We start from the raw sequence: 16,666 nt of genomic DNA, 5'->3' as shown, positions 1-16,666 counted from the left end.
TTGAGAACGTCTAACCTCACAGTTAGCAGCCCACCATATAACCACTACGTCACCAGGATCCTGTAAGGAAGAGAGAGGGCCAGATGGTTCATCCTGCTGTGCACAGGCCACCAGCTTTCCATAGGAGAAAGACAAGCCGATCGATCGGCTGCTGTAAAGATTTACACACTTGGAAACCTTACACAGGGACACTAATGAGTGAGAATGGATTCGACGACAGTGGGTCTTTTAGGTTTAGTCCTGTGGAATGCCTTCTGAAAGAAATCAGCAGAAGCGAGTATAGATAAGAGAGGGTTAGCAAGATCTGACCGATTTGGTACATGCCATAGACTTGATGACATTTTACAGAGCTTCAGACCAAGCTGTCCAATCGCTTTCTGCACCGCTGGAGGCACTATCCAATATGGTAGCCACTGGGCACGCCGGGCTCTTGAATACTGACATGTGGCTAGTGTGCCGAAAACTGGACTTGACATGTCATTTCCTTTTTAATTAAACTGTCCTATGGGTGGCTAGAGTTTACTGGATAAAGCACCCATGTGTAGAACACCTCTCAAATTCTCCCTCGGTGTCTGGAAGATGGAGATGTCATTGTGAAGAGATGGAACGTGTGAGAAAAAGGGTGCACCTGGGCGAGAAGGGCGGTGGACTTGCCTGTTAGTTGGGAAGAATTCGGCCTCTCCGTGTTGAACACACACACACACACACACACACACACACACACACTTAGACGTCTGCTATCTTGTGAGTATTCATTTTTAAGGATGCTGGCTTCAGGGTGCCTCTGCAGCACCCAGGTGCCTCGGCCAAACAGGCCAGTGGACCGAGAAGTGAGAAGACTATCCTGGTACACACATGGCGGTGAAAACGAGGCGGAACAGAAGGAGAACACAGGAGGACCGCGAGCATCAGAGGCAACTGGCCAGAGGTAGAACCAAAGGGCAGGCCTAATTGTTCAAGGGAATTCTGAAGGGTAGATGGCAAAGACGATGGGAGCAGGCTGAATCAGAGATGCAGAAAACCGTGAGGATCCTGTTGTGCTAAAGTCAAGGAAAGCACCAGAGCTTCCGGAAACTGCAGCGCGGGCTGTGGCAGAGGGCGCGCAGAGACGTGAACTGGGCATGGACTGCGGAGCTCGCAGGCCACCTGAGAGAGGGCGGCTCAGTGGGGAGATGACAGTGCCAAAGCCAGCGTCTCCGACAGCCAATAGGAAGTGTAGCCCAGGAGATGACAGTGTCTTCCCCAGAAGCTTGGCTGACAACAAAAGAATTAAGATGGTAGCTAGAAAATAAACCCCAACCAATCTTTCTTTAATCTTTTGAGCTTTTCCTAATACAGAGGAGTCTTGTGCATATTTGCTGCCCGAGATGAAAGAGCTGGTACCAAGAGGCAGAGGGAAGATTCTCTGAGAGGCAGGAAACGTGAAGACAGATGGAGACTGGTAGATGGGGAGCTGCTCCAGAACCAACTCTAGGGATTAGGCATGTGGGGGAAGCCTATGAATTGATCAGATTAAAATAAGGTAGAAGACAAACATCATCGTGTCCTTGAGGAGCCCACGAGCAGGCTGCGTGTCACAGGAAGGCGCTGCTCTCCTGGCAGGTGCGGCGAGCAGCCTGTCGGTGGCTCCATTATCTGTCGGCATGTGCTGACAGCACAGCTCTTTTAACCCGCAGGAGTGCGCTTTCTGGATTGGGGGTCCCGAGTTCAGGGAAGGCTTTTCTCTCCATGTCAGCTTTAGGGGACAGTTCGTATCTCTTCCACGCCTGCTTCTTATTCCTTGGCATCGATCTTACTCCATCTGTCTTGGCTCATTTGTTCATTATCTTGTATATCTTAAACGAGATTGCCTCGAGATGCACCCTACATGAATCCTGCCTCATTAATAAAGGGAGAGAAAAAAACCCAAACCCCTCATTTCTCAGTGGCATTTTAACCATGGGCCTTGAGGTTGATTTCCAACACATATTCTTCAGGGACAATTCAATCCTTAACAGGCAGGCAGGTGTGGAGAGTCATTCTAGATGCCATGTGTTTGTCGACAGGCAAATATTTCCCTGAACCCAGCACAGAACAGTCCGGTAAGCCGTGAAATCGCCTTTGGTGTGCTAGATAAGTGAGACCTGAAAGACGGTCCGCCCTTTCCACTAATCAAAGGAAGAGTTGCTTGATGTAAGGAAAGAGATACGATATAAGGGTGGTTTATTTTTGTTTGTTTTACTTCTTATGGCTGGTCAGATTCGAACACTAGTTCTTCTCAAACTATCTACTTCGTTGGGATTGGTTCTTGGACGAAACTGTACCCTCGCTTTCATCTACACCCGCTGCTAACCAGCTCGTGCACTGCCTGCACTGTAACATCGATACAAACGCGCCAAGGACGCAGAAGGCACTTACCTCGATATGGTCGAACACTCGATGTGCCAGCCGGGTCTTCCATTCCCCCAAGGTGATGCCCAAAATATCTCCTGGGGCTTAGCTGCCTTCCAGAGGGCAAAATCACTGGCATGCCGTTTGTCAGAATCAACTGCCAAGAGTGAATCACCGGTGAGTTAACAACACCAGCCGCCATCGAGTCAAACTCCGGACTCACAGCCCCCCTGTAAGGACAGGCCGAACTGCCCCGAGGGTTCCCAAGGCTGCCGGTCTTCACAGCAGCAGACCGCGGCATCTGTGGCCACATCTCCGCACATTTCCACGGAGACCCACGACGAGCCACGGGGCACGGGGAAGGTGGCACAGTACGCAATGGCTGCAAGCTTTGACCCTGGGAACACGGAGTAGCGCATGCAGAAAACCAGACCTGGACACAGCATTTTCAGGAGTCGTGTAAAGCAAACGAACAAAGCTGAGGAATGATGTCGTTGAATTGTCTAGCACCCCAGGTCGTAAAACTCCAGATTTTCCGTGTGTGCATGGCTGGGGGTTGGGGGAGCAGAAGTAAGTAAGAACACCACAGTGCTGAATCTGCTCCTTAGTGTGGCATTTTACTACACTCAGATTTATTGCTGACCTCTACCCATTGAATGGAAGCAATGACTGAGGCAGCGATGGGTATCCTGCAGGCCATTCTGGGTGTGAAAATGCCCCCGTCCATTAAATGAAAGCAGGACTCCCAGGAGCAACGGCTCACTCCAGATCTGGGGCAGGAACTGTACGAAACGGTGCAGGAACATCTTGCCGTCTCATGGAGATAGCAAGGAAATGATCGGGCAACTGCCTGGGTTGTATTTAAAGGACTTGTGAGGAAGCCTCAAGAAGCCCCCACTAGCCAGAGAAGAGACAATGCAAAGGATCACGAAGGCTAACAGTAGCAATGGGTTGAAACAGACCGGGCTAGGCTTTATGTCCGTGAAGCCCTGGTGATTAAATCACAAAACCTAATTGGTTACTTCCAGAGACGTCATCGCTGTATTTTGACAGGGGGTACATAAAAGACTTGAGCATTTATCCTCTCTGTACCCCCGGAGAACCACTAGCCACCTGTCCAGTTACGGTTGTGACTGTCGGCTGGTTGCCTTTGAGTTGATTCTAAACTAAGGTGACCAGATTTTAACATTGGTAAAGTGGGACACCAGTGGGACACCATTGATAAAACTCTTATCTTGGCGAAATAGCCACATGGCAGCCGAAAACCGTATACCCTAGCTTGTCGTGCATTCTTTCCAAAAATCGGGACTTTTTAAAACGCCGTGGAACTCGGGAAAATTTGTTAAAAATCAGGACTGTCCCGCCAAAAGTGGGACGTCTGGTCACCTTATCCCACGAGGGTAAAACCGAACTGCTCGCTGGGTTTTCATTTTTGTTTTTAAACATTTTATTAGGGCTTCATACAACTCTTATCACAATCTATACATACATCAATTATATAAAGCACATCTGAACATTCTTTGCCCTCATCATTTTCAAAGCATTTGATCTCCACTTAAAGCCCTTTACATCAAGTCCTCTTTGTTGCTCACTGGGGTTTTCAAGGCTGCAGCCTTCGGAAGTCCATCACCTGGCCTGTCTTTCCAGGCACCTCTGGGCAGGTTCAACCTTTCGGCTAAAGGGTTTCCACCACCCAGGGACCCCCCCCTCTGTTTACATAAAAGCATTCCAGCAAAAGAACAAAGAAGGCATCATTCTAGAGTTAGATAGGACCATTTTGCAACTAAGAATGTCAGCACAGAGCGGCAATGGCTGCAGACAACACAAAAGGAGTGTAGGCAATCAGGCCCGTGCCTCTCCTGCTGAGAAATACCCCACCGTCCGTGACGCCACGGTCTTCTCCAGAAATCCAAACTGATCAAGCATGTCGCTTGAACTCTTCCCCACTTGAAAAAGATATACATGAGGCAGAGGGAAATATGAGACACCACCCTGAGAACACAGCCCGCAAAATCCCACCTGAGGAAATGCCGGGACACAGGATGTTCCTATCAAATAAACGGCAAGGAGAAACTGTGTAGGGGAGAAAATTCTAGACTGGGGGCGAGGCCATTCTACAAGACATAAAAATATAAAACAGGGAGGGCTAAACTGTTGTGCGTGGGGAGACCTGCTTGGGGGAAAACCACTAAGAAAGGTAAAGAAGTGATTCCCATAAACGGGCAGGAGTGACTTGAAGGAGTTGTGCTTAGTAGTACCTGATTTACCTGTAAAACTTTAATCTCCTTTCATGGGTGTTAATCACAAAGGTATCCACTTTATAAAAATGCAATGAGCTATGCCTTTTTATTGCGGTAAGAATAAAAACGTTGATTTTTTTGCTTCTGAAATGATATCTATATTAAGGTACTAAAATTTTTATCATGTGCACGGTTTTATTATCTCCTTTTTGAATATTTGTATTTTCTAATTTTCTAAGGTTATCCTTCATCTTTTCACACTTGACTTATTCTTCTGTATACTAAACAATAATATAATTTTTAAATAGATAGAACAAATGGAATACGAAGTTGTGAAAAAGAAATCCAAGCCACACATCACCATGCCCTGGGTATGGGTAGGTACACAGTTCTAGACTAAGGGCACGGTAGAGCAGGAGAAACCAAGTGTATGCATCAGCTGCCCCAAAAGCCAGGATGTGAGGCACAGTTTAGAGACTACCCACCTGGCTCTCCAATTGGATCCGGGGCCACACCAACCAATTTGCCATACTTGTCTCCTCTGGACTTCAGATCGAAGTAGACATTGCCTATTTTATAGAAGAAAGAAGATCATCACTTCTCAGCATTAACATAAGCATTTATCTATGCTGTTGTGACAGTTGGGTTTATTGTGCCAAGTAGGCCAATGGGAACATGTGGGCAGAGTTTTGTCAGGTTCCACTTTGACTGCGGACCGACCGAAATAAATATAGACAGCTGACAGCTCATCTCCCTCTTGTTCTTAAGTGCCCTGGTTTTGTTTCTCTAGAGAACCCTGCCTAACACAGCTATAGGTTTAACAAGGTATTAGAATTTAAAGACAGACCACGGCATCTGACCACGATTGAGTCCATTTTACTAACAATATAAGAGGGGGCTGCATTTGTGCACATCGTGAATGTACAGACAGAAGTGAACACAAAAACACAAGGGTAAATTCTTTGCTGAACGCGTAGAAAATTCTTCTTCATGGAAATAAAGGGACAGGTCAACATTAACCTTTGTATAACCTTTGTATTAATAAAATAATTTAATTCTTTATCCTGCTATCTTCTCATGCTAACCTTTATTTAGATTAAAAAGGCATGTCTTCACCTGAAGTATCCCGGGGCTGTTCACTGACTGAGACACAAATGGTCCTCTTTTTCCCTGTGTAAGATTGACATTACAAGATAACCACTGGCACAGAGATCGTGACAGAATGGTTACAGCCCTTTCCTCTCTCTATTGACTACACAGGAGCATAAGCTGAGAAGAGAAAAGTTCAAAGTGAAGGATGTGACAATACCCACGGTCGACTCAGGAGTTCATCTCACGCCTGCCCAGACTGCAGTGGCTCCTGGGCTTGCGTGTCTCCCAAGGAAGAAAGCTAAAACACACTGCCACTCAGTCCACTCGGGCTCACAGTGACCCTAAGTCAGCCACAATAGAACTGCTCCTCGGGGTTCCTGCTCCCATCTTTATGGGAGCAGACAGCTTCGTCTCTCCGCTGCAGAGCAGCTGGTGGAGTTGAACTGCCGACACTTAGCCCATTGTGCTGCCAGGATCTCCTCAAGAAAGAAAAAAACCAAACAACTCACCGCCATTGAGTCAACGCAGATTCATAATGACCCTACAGACCAGAGAAGGAGCGCCCCTGTGAGTTTCTGAGGCTGTTGACTCTGTATGGAATTAGAAAGCCCTGTCTCTCTCCCGCAGGGCGGGCTGGTAGTTTCGAAGGCTATGAATATGGTCATGATCAATATCACACAACAGCATTCACAAATCAATGTATCTCATGAATCAGAGTCAACTAGGGGACCCAAACATGGGTGTAGTTTATGTATCTCATGAATCAGAGTCAACTAGGGGACACAAACATGGGTGTAATTTTAAACTCTTTTCTACAAATTAAAAACTTTTTTTTTTAATTTACAACCTTTCATCTTCACATTTCCATTCTTAAAAAACAGTCCCTCGTTCTTACGTCCTATCCTAATCGAGAACACTGGCTTTAGAAAGAGGCTATTTAAGATGAAGAAAGCTTTCCTACGAGCTTATAACAAACAATAACATGGTAACCAATAAATACACATACTAGCAGTACCCAACCTACCATTCATCTCAGAGTGGTTCCACAGCATCCCTCTTGTCATCACGTGTTCTTTTCACTCAGTTTATTACGAAGGTCTGACTAGGAACCCTGAGAGCACAGTAGTGTAAGAGCTGGTCTGTGAACCTCAAGGTCCGTAGGTCGAAGCCACCATCTGCTTAACGCGAGAAAGATGAGGCTTTCTAATCCCTACAAAGAGTTACAGTTTCACACACCCACGGGGGCAGTTCTACCCTGCCCATTGGAGTCGCCGTGAGTCAGAATTGACTTGGTGGCAGTGAGAATATGCTGGGGGCATAGCAAAAAGTCAGAGCGATAGCTGAAGAACAGAGGGGTGGAGCCACTCTGGTTTAGATCAAACCAGCTTGGAGAATTGTAAGGAACATTAGCCTAGGTAAGCAAAACTAAAGGAATAGAGAAATTGCTCTCTAAAGCAGAGGGAGCATTCCCCCTGACTTCTGTTTATCTTATAAATTTATTTAACAAGCTGTTTCTTCACAATAGTTCAAAGATCAAATTGCAAACCAGTCTCCGTGGAATTGTCATGAATCCCAAATTAATGGAGTCTGAGTTCATGTAAATTTACTTTAGATTATATTTATGTGACTATTATTACAATTGGACGACAAACCGTATTAAGAGAACACAGAGAATTTATTCCTAGTGTATGCTACATTGGGAATCTAAACATTTCATGACAACGAACGACAGAGATGGAAGGAGGTGCTTATATGGTGCATTTCAAGTTACACAAGAGCCAAGAAACAACCCCTTTGTTTCCTGAAGCACACTCCAGTTTACTCACCTAAGCCCTTTAAAGACAGTTTTTCTTGGAAATAAAATGTAAACATGACAAATCAGATGAAATAAGAAAACAGAACAAAACAGTGAGCATTTCCATATTTACGGGAGCCTACGGCGCCCCTGACTGCTGTATTATCCTCTCCAGGATAATCCGTGAAATAAAAGTGCTCACAGGCCAGGAATGCCTATAAATCGTGTTGATTACAATGTTTTATACTCTGTTGTTTACCTGCAGTAAACATTTCAATACCTATATATACCCAGCTCTTGGTTGGATACTGGAATGGATTATTCAATAAAAGCAAAAGATTTTTATAGGCCATGAATTTTCAATCTAGGTCTGGATAAAATATAAATACATTAAAATAGCAAACTAATTTTCCCCGTTGCCATCTAATTGATTCTAACTCATAGCCAGGGACCTCACAGGGCAGAACAAAATGCTCCTCTGGATTTTCAAGACAGGAAATCTCTACAAAAGTAGGCAGTCTCATCTTCCTCCTGCAGAGCAGCTACAGGATTTGAACAGCCCACATTTGGGTTAGCAGCCCAATGGATAACAACATAAGGTAGCACAGTTGCCAAATGCTAAGTACAGACATAAAAGAAAGCTCAGAGAGGTCTTAAAGGCTTGAAGTTAAACAAGCTGCCATCTAGCTCAGAAGCAACAAAGCCCACATGGAAGAAGCACACCAGCCTGTGCGATCACGAGCTATTGAAGGGATCAGGCATCAGGTATCTAAGACCCAGAACAATACCATACCCAAGGTGAATGGGGGTGGGAGGGGCGTGGAGTGGAGACCCAATGTCCATCCGTAGACAATTGGACATCCCCTCACAGAAGGGTCACAGGGAAGAGATGAGCCAGTCAGGGCACAGTATAGCACCGATGAAACACACAACTTTTCTCTAGTTCTTTGGTGCATTCTTCACCCCACTATCATGACCTCAATTCTACCTCAGAAATCGGATTTGACCAGAGCATGCACTCTGCTACAGATAAGAGCCTGCAACACAGGGAACCCAGGACAGATAAACCCCTCAGGGGCAACAGTGAGAGTAGAGCTACCAGGAGGATTAGGGAAGGGTGGGGGGAGAAAGGGGGAATCGATCATAAGGATCAATTTAGAACCCCCTCCCAAGGGGATGAATAACGGAAAAGTGGGTGAGGGGTGACAGAGGACAATGTAAGATAAGGAAAAAAATCTATAACTTATGAAGCGTTCATGAGAGAGGGTAGACGGGGTAGGGAGGGGGAAGAAATGGGGAGCTGATATCAGGGGCTCAAGTGTGCTTTGAAAATGATGACGCTGGCATATATGCAAATGTGCTTGACACACTGGATAAATGTATGGATAGTGATAAGAGATGTAAGGGCCCCTAATAAAAGTATTTAAAAAGAAAACAAGTAAAAAGCTCAGAGAGAAAGTTCCCTTTCAACTTTGGTTGATAAAGAACCATTTCCTAGTTGAGGTTTGGCTAAGGAGGTCTGGCTGAAAACTCCTTAATCAGAAGTAGCAAAATGTCAGAATATCAACCTTTGACTAAAATGACCTAACAAAAAGAATCAAAACCAAAATCCACTGTCATCGATCGAGTCACTCATAGTGATCCTATAGGGCAGAGTAGAATCGTCTCATGTGGGCTTCTGAGACTATAGCTCTTTACTGGAGTCAAAAGCCCCCTCTCTCTCCCACTGAGCACATGGTGGTATTGAACTGCTGACCTTGTGGCTAGCAGCCCAACAAGCAACCCATTATGCCACCAGGGAAGTACCCCTTAAATACACTCCACCAGTGGACATAATCACACAGATCCAGAATGAGGAGCATTCTCTAATTCCGCTGGTCTCTTAGAGAAGTCCATTAAAAGAGTGAGATAGGGTAGGAGAACTATTTGGGAATAAATGAGATCACAGAGACATAGAAGCAAATACAATGCATGACCTTGAGTAGATTATGATTTGGGAAGGTGAGGGGAGAGCAGTGGGAAAAAAATTGGAGTTAATGAGGTAGGTTTTAATGTATATAGGATACTGGGTTATGTTAGGGAATTACGGTCAATTGCCTTAAGTCTAATGATGACATTGTGTTTATGTAGGGGAATATCCTTATTATTATTCAGAAATGCATGTTGATTACCAAGAAATGCTGATGATTACCAAGCAAGGAGTGGGTCTTTGGAAGTACTGATCTTGTCCACAATTTTTCTGTTGTACATGTAAACAAATCAATGTTTTTTTAAACAATGCAACAGACAGCTGTCTACCTATCACCCTACACTTGGTAACTGTTAGCTGTATTTAAACTAGCCCTCCAGACAGCCATCTCTTGCTATCCGGATGTGTTTTTAAAGAGAATTGATTCAATAGTTTTATAAGGCAACAGTAACTGCAGAGAAATCCCTAACATTTTCTTTCTTCTTCTTTCTTCTAAATCTTTTTATTGGGGACTCTTATTAAACAGCTCTTATATCAATCACCATTTTCAATATAGGAATCATATCAAAACAGACTGTAAAGCATTTGGCATGTGTTCCAACAACTTATAAATATGTCTAGTTTCTCAAAAGCTTATCCGTATTTCCAATAATCAGTTTTTGACAAAGTAAGCCCTACCTTTCCACGTTGAATAGGCATGCCCATGAGCAATGATCCCTTCGATGAAAGAAATGATGTGGGGAATGTTTTCCGTTACCCTGAAGTACACTGTAGGCGGGAGGACCTGAAATAAAGGGGGGAATTGACTGTGTCTATAGCTGAAAAGTAGATTTTTCTCCTTAGTCGTCAAGCTTTTTGATCCTGTGATGGGAAAATCAACCACCAAACTTACCTTCAAGGCTGCCATATCTTGTTTAAAATCTTCTTCATAAAAACTGGCCAGAGAAGTCGGTGATATATTCATCTGCAAAAGAATCAGACGAGGCCATCAAGAAATCTGGAGCATTTACGACGGAACCGTACAGATGCGGCGGGCCTTGCCATTCCGCATGATGCACGAAGCAAGCTCATCTCTTCCCTCCCATGGGGCGGACAGGAGAGGCCGGGCCAGGTCGCCCTACTGTGTGGCTTCGCTTCACGTCGGCACCGGGACCGTCACTCACAGTGCGGGAGGGGGAGCATTTCATTCTCATTAGGAAACAAAGGACAACAACTAAGCCAGTCAAAACGGCTTATTGGCTGTTTTCTGGTTAGAGAGAAAAAAGGAATATGTGTCGTGGTTTTTGCCATATAATAGCAAACAAGCCAAATCGAAAAGCTAACCAACCAACCAAAGGACTTTCCGCCTTACTAAGACAAGGGTAAAATCAATCTATTCTACATAATCACAAGAAACTTGAGTTCCTGCTCTACCCACTAATCCCTCAAGAGGCAAAAGAAACCCACTCAAAAAGACAATAAAGAGGCAGCCCCTGAAGAAACATTTTGAAACCAACCTAACCTACCGTATATACTCGTGTATAAGCCAAGTTTCTCAGCACATTTTTTGCTTGGCTTATACACGGGCCAGTGGTACGCCAGCGAGGTGTAACATGTCACGGGTGATTGCCACTCCTCCGCTGTTCATTCAAGGCCCCACTGACACTGCAGGGCTTTGAATGTTTGTTTACTCACATCTAACCAATCAGAGCCGTCCTATGACGTGGATGGCTCCAATTCGCAGAAGCACCCGTAGCGATTCACTTATGCCACAGCTGAACTGATAAGGATGTTTCTGTGGCTGCGCTCGTCTCTCCCCTCTGGCTGTGTTAATTCACATCCTGCATTTCCCACCCTAGGCTTAGACTCGAGTCAATCCGTTTTTCTGGTAATAATTAGGTACCTCGACTTATACTTGGGTTGGCTTATATTCAAGTATATACGGTATTAAAAAATTTTTTTTAATGGAGGGTTAAGTCCCTTGGGGACCAGGAATGGGCTTCTGGGGATCAGTAAAAGCACAACACAGTATGTTCAATTGTGAATGTGCATGCCATTTATGGGGCATGTATCTGGGACCTCTGTCAGATTCTCATATAAGTCGGTGGTGCCTAATGAGACTTATTCAGTATTATTGTGACTTTTTCAATAGAAATAACTCTACAAAAAGAAGCAGACAACACTATATAGTTCTGGAACTTACCCAGGATTCTTAAGTGTTGGTTTTGTACACGCAATCCATGAGCCATTTAAGTTCATGAACATGTACAAACATCTACAATGTGCCAGACACATATTTTACCTGGTCCTCACACAACCCTGTGCAATAGAAATCCCTACTGCATGACTAAAGACACTTAATATTCTTAAATGACCTTCTCCATCTGAACTCCACATGTGGATCCAGGACACCAGCTGAGTCACTATGAAGCACAGGGCCTTCCGGCCTTGGGTTTTAAAATGGCAAAATCATAACTTTCAACATGCTTTCGAAGCCCATGACTCAGTATTTGCTGAAGAAATAAATCTTATGAACAACATTTTGCTACCACAGGGACTGACTCAGCCTTCAGTTTTCTTTGTAACAAGGGGACAAAGCCATTTAACATCCCCTAAGATTGCTATGAGAATTCAGTGTGGTATACAGGTAAGACAAGGTTACAAATGGAAAATATTAGCATCATTGCGGTGAAATGAAATTACTAGCTATGGTCCCACCCAACGACTGGGTGAGATTTTGCAAATGGAAATATAAGAAAACCAACTCAAGGATTGGTCCGTTTTGTCGTTCCTCCAGGTATAGAAACTGAACCATTTCAGAAGCAGGAACAAGGAAAAAGGGCATGTAAGATCCCTGTCTTAGGTGGTGGAGGCAGTAGAGGCCACAGCACCAAGACCAGGAGACAAAGCAGAGGAGCGGTGCTAAGCCTTTGAGGCAGAGTACAGATTTCATAGTCTTGTGCTGAGGACAAGAAAGACATGGCTCCCAGAAAGGCTAAGAAAAGACGCTGCTGTGGACCTGAGACTCGGTGTGACTCTTGCCATTTCCTAAGTTCCAAATACTATGCAACTTTTAGTCTAAAAACCACCAAGCTGCTTTTAAATACTTACCTCGCATTTCAGCTTTCTGCATAGGTAATCTATTCTCAGTGTGTGGGATTCAGGCTCCCTTTCTGAAGGCAAATACTGTTACTAGCTTTTAACAACCACTAATACTTTCGTGTATATTTGTATCCTTTTCATGAAATCCTCAAATGTAGAGCATTACACAGTACAGTGGGCTCCATCTAGTATTATTTCACGTCTTCCTGAGACGGTATATACTGAGCTGCCACATTCTTTCAGTGGCTATATTTTTTTTTTCTTAATCATTTTATTGGGGGCTCTTTTTTTTTCTTTTTCTTTTTTTTTTTAATTTTAACAATTTATTGGGGCTCATACAATTCTTTTCACAGTTCATATATATACATACATCAATTGTATAAAGTACATCTGTACAGTCTTTGCCCTAATCATTTTTTTCTCTTTTCTTCTTTTACATTTTATTAGGGACTCATACAACTCTTACCACAATCCATACATATACATACATCAATTGTATAAAGCACATCCATACATTCCCTGCCCCAATCATTCTCAAGGCATTTGCTCTCCACTTAAGCCCCTTGCATCAGGTCCTCTTTCCCCCCCCCCTCCCTCCCCATTCCCCCCTCCCTCATATGTCAGTGGCTATATTTTATAGGTAGCATGACTATTTAATTTGTCCTTTAGTGGTTAAAATCTATATATTGCTATCACTGACTATTATAAACACTACTGTACACACATCATTTTGCACAGGTTAAAGTGTACTGCTTGGCTGTGAAGGTTAATTTAACGTATCAACAAATTTATTGTAGATGTTGTCAGATGCCCACGAGTTGGTTCTGATTCACGGTGACACAACAGAACAAACACTGCCCAGATCAGCACCATCCTCACAATTAAGTGTGAGCCCATTGTTGCAGCCACTGTGTCAATCCATCTCCCCGAGGGCCTCCTTTTACTCTGAGCCGTGACTTTAACATGTATGACGTCCTTTTTCAGGGATTGTTCCCCTTCCAGTCACATGTCCAAAAGACATCAGACGAAATAAGGCCATCTTCTCCTCTACGAGCACTATGGCTACACTTCTTCCAAGCAGATTCATTTTGTGCTTCTGGAAATTCATGGTCCTTTCAACAGTCTTCAATGGCACCGTAATTCAAATGCATCCATTATTCTCCAGTATTCCCTATTCATAGTTCAACTTTCACATACATATGAGGTGACTGAAAATACCATGGCTTAGGGTTGGTGTACTTTAGTCTTCGAGTAATATCTTTGTTTTTGTTTGTTACCTTTTACAAATGTATTTTTCAGCGGATTTACCCAGTGTAAATATCCTTTGATTTCTGGTCTATTTCTATAAATTGTGGATCTAAGTAAAATGAAATTCTTTAACAACTTCATTGTTTCCCCCATTTACCATGATGTCTACTGGGCCAGTTGTGAGGATTTGGGTGTGTGTGTTTGGGTTTTTCTGTGTTTTGTTTTTGTTTTTTAAACTGCGTCTTAATCCATACTGGAAGCTGCGGTCCTAGATTGTCATCAACAAATGCATCGAATCCTCAATATTCAGCAAGCAAGCCTGGGTCACTTGCACATCACAGGTTGCTAAGGAGCCTTTGTCTAATTCTGATGCCACGTTTTATGTCGTCCTGCTTCTTGGATTCTTTGCTCAGCATACATATTGACTAAGAAGGGTGCAAGAAGAACCCTACAGCACTCCTCTCCGGATTTTAAACCCCTCGGTAATGACTTGCTTGGTTCTCGCAACTGCTTCCTGTTTCATGTACAAGTTCAACATTAGTACAATGAAGTATTCTGGAATTCCTGTGATTTTCAAAGTTATCCACACCTTGTTTATGGTACACACTGTCAAATGTCTTTGCATAGTCGATGAAACACAAGTAAACACCTTCCTGGTAGCCTCTACTTCCAGCCAATATCCATCTGACGGCAGCAATCACATCCCTTGTTCCATGACCTTTTCTGAGTTTACCTTGAACTTCTGGCAGCTCTGTGTCAATGTGCTGCTGTGACCAGTTTTGAATGGTTGTTACCAAAGTTTTCCTTGAATGTGATATTATATTGTTCGGTAGTTTTTGTATTCCGTTGGGTTGCTTTTCTCTGAAATCCAAATATGGATTTTTCCCAGTAGGTTGGACAGGTAGCTATCACCTCTATTTCTTGGGAAAGAGTAGTGAGCACTTCCAGCATGGCATCAGTTAGTTGAAACATCTCAATTGGTAGTCTGTCAATTCCTCAACTCTTTTTGTTTCTGAGTGAGATTTATTACTAACCAAGGCTTATATATGTTTGGGGGGCATGCAAGCCTTCTGACTACAGGTAAAGACATACATCACAGGAAGGGGTTGTACTATAGGCATAAACATCACAGGAAAGGGATGAGCTAGGGGTGTACACACTATAGGAAGAGGAGGAACTAGAGGTATACATGTGACAAGAAGGGCGGACCCTAGACTCAATAGGGCAGCCTAACCTTGGTCATCCTTGAGTGGGCTTGACCTCCCTGGGCTTTCCTTCAGGGAAACAATCTATTACTATCCTATCAGAAGGGAGTGGGCCCTACTTAGGGTTGGATAGACTATACAGTCTGATTGCTCTAGACTGATAACCCTTAGGAAGAATAACCTCTGACCTACTTTTGTTGACCTCCAAGTGCAGTCATTTACCATGTGTAGCAAGTAGGTAAGTTTGGCATATATTTGGGGGAGACAACTTGGGAGAAATATTTCTGTTTCCCACAATTCCCCCTTTTTGTTTTATATATAAAATTCAAAAGAGCTATTGTGGCTACACAGTTATTTTCTATACATTGAAAGATGTCAAGACAAAATTGATGACAACATTAAGGTAGCCAAGCCAAAAACTCAGACTCATGGCAAGCATTTTGAATCCAGGAATGGTTGATAAAGTCCCCTTATGCCCACCTACTATTGGGGGAAGGTATGAGAGGAGTTGGATGTGGCAAATATGAATGTCTGCTTCTATAGGGAGGTAGAATCAACCATGTGCTCACTTTCAGGCAGCAACACTTTAAGGGGAGAATCTGTGGAAATGATAGAGTACCGCAGGAAAATATACTTGGACTATGTCTCCAACTACTAGAGTGGTGACCTTCCCACCATGGAATACTGGCCTTCCAGATTCCCCCCATACCAGTCAGGGAATAAGTTCCAGTCATATTTCTGTCAGTGTTAGCTTCCCACATTTCCCCCTTCTGGATTACGTTTAAGGTTTAACAGTGTCACAGAGGCAACATGGTCTCTCTTCGTATCTCTCAGCTTCCTATAAAAGTGGCACGAGACTGCAAGCATCACAATGATGCTGAAGACAGCAGAGTCAGACTGGAACTTAAGCTGTGTGAAATGCTTTGAGCCCAAGGGCGCGGGTCCAAACTTTCCATGCCACCCGCTAGTTGTTTAATCCTATCAGAGCCAGGGGACGCCTCGAGCCTTGTCTTTGAATGTAGAGAAAATATCCTTTTTCAGCTGATTAACATCTAATGAAATGTTTCTCTTAAACCCAATAAAATCCCAATCATGCAATGTCTTATTATATCGCTAAGGGTTATATAAAAGTCAGTTACAGTCCAATCAGATTTCAGCATTAACTGGTGTTGCAAGTCCATGATCTGATCTCCAACCATCAGACAGTCTGCTGCAGCTCCGCTACTTCCCGCCACTTCATTGTCCACCTTTGTCTGAGTGGCCTAGAGCTGATGTGAGTTCACGTGCCACTTCTGCACAAAATGTTCAGTTTTGATGGATTCTTGTTGTGCTCCCCCAGCGACAGCAGCAGTGGCGGCCATTGGTATAAGTCCGATGATAGCTGCGAACACCATTCACACAAATCGGCAAGGTCTTTTCAGCATCTCTGACATCACTTGCATCATGGAGGATGATTCTGGACTGCTCTCCCATCTACACTTCATCTCCACTGGGATCCACACCCCCATCCTGCTCTTTAGGTTGAGGATGCTCTCTTTAGAGAGATTTATAAGCAGAGCAAAGTTCATGCAAGTGAGCAATTTGCAATTATGGCAAGTGGCACTGGGAGCAGTTTCATTTATGATGATGCTTCCTACAGCAAGCACATAAGGCAGCTTTACACATG

General features: G+C 43.9%; 1 protein-coding gene across 1 annotated transcript in view; it reads right to left on the bottom strand.

The window, feature by feature from the left end:
• The window catches only part of CARS2 (cysteinyl-tRNA synthetase 2, mitochondrial), a 97,998-nt gene that overhangs the window by 60,066 nt on the left and 21,266 nt on the right, over positions 1-16,666 (bottom strand). The window contains exons 4-7 of the mRNA XM_075563426.1: positions 10,359-10,430; positions 10,145-10,250; positions 5,096-5,179; positions 2,398-2,527 (exon numbers count right to left, since the gene is read on the bottom strand). Coding sequence (XP_075419541.1) covers positions 2,398-2,527; positions 5,096-5,179; positions 10,145-10,250; positions 10,359-10,430 — 392 coding nt within the window. The remainder of the gene's footprint in view (positions 1-2,397; positions 2,528-5,095; positions 5,180-10,144; positions 10,251-10,358; positions 10,431-16,666) is intronic.

This window comes from Tenrec ecaudatus, chromosome 11, assembly GCF_050624435.1.
Source record: "Tenrec ecaudatus isolate mTenEca1 chromosome 11, mTenEca1.hap1, whole genome shotgun sequence".
Lineage (NCBI taxonomy): Eukaryota > Metazoa > Chordata > Mammalia > Afrosoricida > Tenrecidae > Tenrec > Tenrec ecaudatus.
Note: the sequence above shows the minus strand (reverse complement) of the source record. Positions and strands in the feature narration are given on the sequence as shown.